The sequence below is a fragment of the Gekko japonicus genome, unplaced genomic scaffold (assembly GCF_001447785.1).
Source record: "Gekko japonicus isolate JY-2015 unplaced genomic scaffold, Gekko_japonicus_V1.1 scaffold1579, whole genome shotgun sequence".
In the NCBI taxonomy this organism is placed as follows: Eukaryota; Metazoa; Chordata; class Lepidosauria; order Squamata; family Gekkonidae; genus Gekko; species Gekko japonicus.
In genome coordinates this window covers 344,929-352,639 of record NW_015161443.1, presented here as the reverse complement: position 1 = coordinate 352,639, position 7,711 = coordinate 344,929, and the positions used below count along the sequence as shown (strand labels likewise).

Sequence of the window (7,711 nt, the reverse complement as noted above, 5' to 3'; positions counted from 1 at the left end):
AGAAGCAAAAGAAAAAATGTATTGTCCATGTACCAATATATCAGTCAATAGAATTATGGGGAAGTGACAAAAAATTATCACAATTGATATGATATAGCATGATATTATGCACATAACTGATCGACTCCAGCTGTGTGGAGGCCTGCCCCACTGCTGCCTTCTACCAGCTGTCCTCTGGCTGGGGTGGTGCAATAAAGAGGCTTCACAAGACCTTCTTCATTGAGGCTGCCACTAGACTGCCACTAGACTGGCACAGAGCCAGCTGAGTAGGGCCTGGATAGATCAAGGGAAAGACCTAGGTCATCTCTCAGCTACCGGAATCAGGAACCATTTCAGGTAGAGAGAGTGGCTGTTGGGGTGCCTGTGTGTCCACTGGCCAGCCAAGAGTGGAGTTGTTCCGTGATCACCTCTGGTGATTGGCCCTCCAAGTCTCCTGTAGTAAAGGGATGCCAAGCATCTCCAGTGAAAATATTTAGTGAAGCTGGCAATAGGGGCGGGTAGCAGTAGGTAAGGAAAAGGGTCACTCACCTCACTGGTGGGATGATCACTGTAGACGGGCCACCCTTGTCTACTATGGAGGATGTTGGATTCCACAGGCTGCTTTAAGTAGAAAAGTGCTGCCATTCAAATCCCTTCTCCCTCAAGAATCTCTTTCTGCCATCCCCAGACCCAGTGTGTCGGCCCCAAGCTCCTCACAGGAGGCGGTTCCACCAGTGCCCTCAGCTATTAGTTAGCATGGATGCCTCTATACCTCTGCAGTGTGGAAGCACTTCCAGAGGATGGAGGTTCCCCACTTTGCACAGTGCCAGCTGTGTAGGGCCCGGATCAGTCAAGGGAAAGACCTGGGTCATCTCTTGACTACTGGAATCAGGAACCATTTAAAGAAACATCATCAGGCGGTGCTTCTTCATGGGGGGGAGAGAGGCTGTTGGGGTGGATATCTGGACCTTCCCTCAGGCAGAGCACTTGTACCCCTTGCTGGCTGCGCACCAGTGGCAACCATTGCCTATTGTTCAGTTCTCCACGTTTAGGGCGAACAACTGGTCTTCTCCTTGCAGTTTGCAGACTGCCCATTTATATGCTCTACATAATTTTACGTATTTCATTTTAATCCCATCCTTTTCCAGCAAGCCTGTAGCTACAGTGGGATGTTTGGGGGCTCCACACCCTTTCTTAAAGGCACAACCCCATAAGAATTTCTCCTGTAAATGATTTTTTCAATCACTTTAAAACATTTTTTAAAAGGTGTGCACTCCTTTAAGTAGAGTGAGGTGCTGTAGTTGACTAATTCCTGCCCTGAGCAAGGGGGTTGGAGTAGGTGACCTCTAGGATCCATTCTAACTCTGTGACAAGAAACTGGTCTCCTATAAGAGAGTTTTTCTGCCTAAGTGTTAGCTTTCTCGATTACAGAAGTCATCTTCCCCACCTGCCGGCTTGTTATCAGAATTGTTACTTAGGCTGGCAGAAGGGATTAACTTGCAGCAGCTGAGAACTGTCATCTAAAGTGGCTGACAGCTTGCAATTTAGAGATCTGTCCAGGTAACAGCTTTGTACTGGCTAAATGGCTTTTCCTTCTGCACTGAAAACTTCAGCACTACCAGGAAAAAAAAACTGTCCCACAAGCCACAAAATCCTGACTACAGGCTTTATACTCCGCCCTTCACTTGGAGTCTCAGAGCGGCTTACAAACTCCTTTCCCTTCCCCTCCCCACCCCACCACAGACACCCTGTGAGGTAGGTGGGGCTGAGAGAGCTCTTGACAGAAACTGCTCTTTTTCAAGGACAGCTGTGCCAGAGCTTGTAACTGACCCAAGGTCACATCAGCAGGTGCAAGTGGAGGAGTGGGGAATCCAACCTGGTTCTCCCAGATTAGAGTCAGCGCACTTAACCACTACACCAAACTTGCTGAAGTTCTCTTAAAACTACTGTGTGAGAGCAGAGATACACCAATGGAAGAGGTAGAAAGGAGCAAGTTCACCCCTTTTCCGTTTCCCACTGTAACTTCTTGAACCATATGGCTGTTACTTCACATGGGACCTGGAACCCCAAGAATATTCTTTCCCAGGTTCCCAAGTGGATATTGTGGGATGAAGAGAGCCAGGAAGGTTGGTCATCCTTGTGCGCAAAGTCTTTGCAGTGGATTCAGTGTATAGATTTCTGTATATACTTGTGTGTGTAAATATAAAATGGGTATTATATCATGTATCTATGATATATATAATTTGAGTTTTCAGTAAGTAGGGAAATGAAAAACACATTTTTAAAAAATCAATAGTATCTAACTTTCAAACCATAATAACAAAGTAATAAAATCTTCAGTGTGTATATATATATATAGATAGATATAGATATATCAGAGGTCATTTCGGGGGGGAACGCGGGGGAACACAGTTCCCCCAGGTGAGGTGCAGGGGAACGGGGCACATGACGAAGCCCCGCCCCCTGCTTCCGGCCGCCCCGCTTCCAGCCCTCATTCAGCCAGGAGGAGGCAAGAGAAGAGGGAGGGTAAGTTGCTTCCTCCCCGCCTCTCCCCACCCCTGCCTGCCTGGGGCCAGGGAGGGCCTTGGCGGGGCTTCCTCGCACTCCCGCTGGCCTTGCAGGTCCACTGCCGGGCCCCTGATGTCAGGGGGTGTTGCATATGCTAATGAGTTATGCTAATGAGTTCCCCTAGCTCTTTTTCTACGAAATGACCCCTGAGATATATAATTCACTTTTCACATATAATTCCACCACCCGCCAGCCGTCTGAAGCCACCTTTTTATAAATTAGTCATGTTTCAGTCAACACTAAACAGTTAGAGGTGGGTTGACAAATATAGATGCATCCTGCAATTTAGACAGCCAGTGCTGTAATTTGGAGTCCTCCATACTTGACGCTGAGCCAGCTCACACTTTAATAATGATTCCATGACACAAGATGACTTCCAGCTAATCTTTATTTGCAAGACAAAGGGAAGGGAGAAGAAACATTTGACAAGTGATGGATATGCATAGAGGGGAAGGTTAACAATAACCGCATAAATATACAAAAATCAACCACCTTTCTTCCATGCATATTGAGCAGCAAAGCAGAAATAAACATCAAATGCAAGTACTTTGTTCAAGTGGTCAGAAACCAATTCGCTATTTGCAGCTCCTTCGGCTGAGGAAGGCAGACCGCTATAGCAGAGAGCACAAGAGGTATATCTGCACTACCGACTAATCAGGGAGGATTTGGTGATAATTGCATCTGTTTAAAGGAGTAGCATAAAAGTGTAGAGGAAGGGGAGAAGGTTGCTGTATCTACGCTACTGAGTAAAACTTCTTAGCTGTGACAATGAAAAATGATGGATGTTTTTAGTGTAGATAAGCCCAGAGGCATGAATTATGGAGCTGGCCAGACTGAGACAAAAACAGTTGTTCTCAGTTCCACTTCAATCCATACCTCCTTTGCTTTGCCTCCCCCCCCCCTTAATTATGTCATATCACCATCCCCACTGCATCTCTCTATTTTCCCCACATGCTTCCCATCACCAGATACCACTCCCTACAGTAGCCCCTCCACCGTGGATTTCCTGATTGTCTCTTACCCATCCCCACCCTACTTGTTCCGCTACCTGTCATCCCATTATCATTTCCCCTACAGCACTGCCTCCTCCTCCAAGAATACCTCTTCTACCCTTCTCATCTCCCAGCGTTCCACCCCTGAGAGCCCTTTGTATCATTTCTTTCCCTTGTCCAGTCCCTGACAGGGCCTCATATCCTAGTTCCCCCTCCCTTTAACTTCTTCCATCCTCTCCTCTCAACTCTGTTCAGCTACATCTAGAACACCCCTAAACTCAGCTGATATTACGTTGAGGGAACCCACCTTCGCTAGGCCCTACCGTGGAATGCAAGGCGGATGCTTCACTGTCTGCCAGGCACCTGAGGGAATTCCTTGAGAACTCCATTGCCATTTTGGTTTCTGTAGTAACCTCACTGGATGGCAAAGCCCCTGCCTCTTGTTTCTCTGGTCTTTATGCACACAGCCTGGCTGATTCTTTTGCAGGGAGATTCCCCTGATATGGTGGTCATGCACCACTCTAGTTATCTGCACAAGGGCCTGGACTTTGTTATTAGACATGACAATATCCCTCCAGGCTTTCTTCCATGGAACGCACAGCAGTATTCATGAGGTTTCCAGGTAGTCTCCCATGCAAATACTAACTAGACCTAGACCTGCCCAGCTTCAGCTAGCTTGCTGCATCATATGCCATAATCACAGGTCATGTCATCCAAAAAATGATGAAATCCAGTTCCTGAAGGACCTCCCAAAGCATAAGGACAGGAAGAATGCTACCAGGAGTGAAATACTGGAACACAAGTAAAAGGCTGAGCCATCGAGCACTCAGCCCCAAGGACAGACAAGCAATCTGGAGACAGGCAGGCAAGAATCAAGCTGGCTGAAGGCCTGGAGTCTGGTGGTGAAGGGGGAGGCCCAAGCTGCCTCACTGAAGGGAAGTCAGCAGATATCAGAGTTCTTATAGCAGCCAACAGCACCAGATTGATTCTCCTGCCCCACTTTGAAAAACTACATCCCCATAGCTCTGCATTTGTTCACAATCACTAATATAGGTTTAAAACTCCCACGTCACCCATTAGATTCCATTTCCCAATTTAATTAGTTGTCAGTTCAGGGGGCTGGTTAAAGAGTGCTGCTGATGGATAAATAATCCTCACAAAGTGGTCTCGAGTAATTTGACCTTCACAGTAAGTCCCATTGATTTCAGTGTTTGAATCAGGAAGTCTTAGGCTAAAGAACTCATACTTAGGTTCAGTGTGCTTAAACAGGCTAAGCAGAAGTAAAATCCCCTCCCTCCCCCCACTCTCCCTGTATTTTGCTTCTGATGCAGACTGCTTAAGTAATCCCTCTGAAATCAAGGTAGCTTAGGACTGGTCTGCACATTGTGGTGACAGAGTGGGGACAGGTACTGCTAAAAACACCTCCAAGATGAATTCTCCACTTCTACCCCCAGCCGTAATGTTTTCAAGCTCTTACCATGTGGTAAAGGATTATTGTTGGTGTGTGCATGCCCATGGGCCTGTCCCAGCTGCCTCCATTGGCATGGAGCAGAATCATGGAGACTCATGAAGTGATGCTGCCACATTATATGATAAGAGTTTGTAAACGTTTTTTGCCGGAAGGGGTGGAGAACGTACTCTGCGGCATCCTGGCAGCCACAACCATAACATGTAGATCAACTCTGATTTCCATTTTTGGAGGGATGAAGATTCAGTCACTGTATTGTAGATCAACATATCTTGCTGACATACAAAGATGCTAAAGGTTGAAAGGAAGCAAATGTGCAGAGCTCTCATTTATGGGTTTCATAACCAATTGCACTGATGCATTAATAGATAGTGGTTTTTTTTAATCAGAGCAGCAGAAGAACACGCCCCCTCCCCAAACAACATTCTGGGCCTGAAGTTTATCTGATGATGGAGCAGTGCCCTCCATGGACTATGCGGCATCCACTCACATCTCTGCGATCCCCTCTGGCATCAGGGGAATAGCCATGGCTACCACTTCTTGCGTGGTCAGCAGATCTGCTGGCACCAGTGGAATAGCTAGTGCTGCTTCTTGTATGGTCAGCAGCACGGCCTTCACGTGAAGAGCTACGACGAATTTCCCTAGAGGTGGCTGGAGGATCACCTGCAGAGGAAATGCGTGCCCTGTGCGCTCCATGACCCCCACTTCTGGAACTGTATCCCCTGCTCCTAGGACTATCACCACTGCTTCTTGCACCAATACTGATAGCAGAGTGCTCAACTGAGCTTCGGGAAGGGATTCCTCCACTCCTAGAACTGTACCCAGTTCTGTGATGCCTTGCATTTCTGGAACTGGGTATTCCTCCTGATGTAGAGCCGTAGTCTGCTCTCACTCCAAACCCGTCTCCACGAATTCTGCCATCATGTGCAGATCTACCAGTTACAGCTGTAAGAGAAGAAATCAAAATATTTTGTAACTCAGGCACACATATCTGAGACTCCAAACAGGGAAATATAGTATTGTGCACTCCCCCCTGTAGCTACAGTGGGCATTTGAAGCATGGCCCCCTTAGAAATACTCCATGCCTCCTCTGAAATTCTAAGGTTTAAAAATATCCTTAATAGTCCTTTTCCTTATTGGGTTATAAGGGTTAAGAGGCATATTTTCCCCTCCCAATTGCTTTTATTTAACTTTAAACATCTGGGACTTATATTTGGAATTTTGCAGTATCAAAATTACTTTATTCATTCATTTATACCCTGGCTTTCTTTCCAATGGGAACCCAAAGTGGCTTACACCAGTCTCTCCTCCTCCATTTTATCCTCATAACAACCCTGTGAGGTAGGTTAGGCTGAGAATGTGTGTCTGGCCCAAGGTCACCCAGTGAGCTTCCATGTCAGAGTGGGGATTCGAATCTAGTTCTCCCAACTCCTAGTCTGACACTCTAACCTCTACACCACACTGGTCTTCATACTTATGCGTCCTTACTGTACGTTTTCTGGGGATAAGTCTGTGTTTGTGACTATATAGGATGGATTTTATGTAGCCTGTTCCTATGCATATTTTCTCAAAAGCAAGACCCCTATCATATTCAGTGTGGTTTATTCCCAAGTATGTATACATGACGTTGCAACATTAGTTACTTACATATGTTAACGGAAGTAGAATTGCATAACCTGTAGGGGAAAGGAAAGGGATATTTGTTAATGCTCCATATTTATGAAAATCTATAGGTGGGGGGGGACATTTAAAATTTGGTGATATTTCACTTTGTAACATTCAAAGTTTTGTATTCTGGTTAATATCACTTTGGAAATCTTGAGGGATGCTGATGCATTTTGAGGCAATACTGTCACAGTCCAACAATGTTATGTCATCCTTGGCCATAATCCAGAGCTGATTAAGAGTTAACAAGGGATTTAGCTAGGTACTTGATACAGTGTTCCTTCCTGGTTCCAGCTGATTCATTCAGGACCCCTTGATTAATGGAAATTAACATCCCAACAGCAATGTTAGCAATGTTGGGGGTGTTTCTTTTTCACCCACCTGTTCTCTTCTCCCTCCAGCAAAGTCTTGTACATGGCAATCTCAATATCCAGAGCCATCTTGACATTCAGTAGATCCTGGTAATCTCTGAGCAGGCGAGCAAGCTCATCCTTAGCAGTCTGCATGGCCTGCTCCACCTCAGCATGTTTTTCTTTGGCATCCTTCAAGGCGCTCTCCCCTCGTTCCTCAGTCTCAGCAATAGATGACTGTAATGCCTCAACCTTGACAGGCAGGGGGGAAAGTAGTTAGCCCTTGAGAACCATACTCGGTCTCTTTACTGAGGTGCTTATCTTCTAGTCCTCCTAGATATTCTAGTCATCCTAGTATGAAGTAAATATCTGGATAGTTCAGGAACTTAACAGAAGAACAGAGGAACTACCTTGCTGGATCAGGAGAAGGCTATCTACTCCAGCACCAAGGTGTGAATCCTACCCCTTTCCTTCCACTGACCAACATCTGAAGTCTTCCTCCAGCCCAAGGAGATTTTTTTCCAATGGAAGAGCCACTGAAGTTAGAGGAAGGCTCCTTAGGCTGAAGGTTAGATCCACACCTTTGTTTTTATTGGCTACCTCATACTGTAAAAAAAAATTGGAGGGTAACTGACTCATGATCTGCATAACTTCCCTCATATCAACACTATCACATCTTGGTAGGGAAA

General features: G+C 46.0%; 1 protein-coding gene across 1 annotated transcript in view; it reads right to left on the bottom strand.

The window, feature by feature from the left end:
* Window positions 1–3,588: 3,588 nt before the first annotated feature.
* Window positions 3,589–7,711, bottom strand: part of LOC107125611 (keratin, type II cytoskeletal cochleal-like) — an 11,995-nt gene continuing 7,872 nt past the window's right edge. Inside the window, exons 7-9 of the mRNA XM_015429041.1 lie at window positions 7,054–7,274; window positions 6,655–6,683; window positions 3,589–5,952 (exon numbers count right to left, since the gene is read on the bottom strand). Of these exons, the coding sequence (XP_015284527.1) occupies window positions 5,447–5,952; window positions 6,655–6,683; window positions 7,054–7,274 (756 nt within the window). The 3' untranslated portion in view covers window positions 3,589–5,446. The remainder of the gene's footprint in view (window positions 5,953–6,654; window positions 6,684–7,053; window positions 7,275–7,711) is intronic.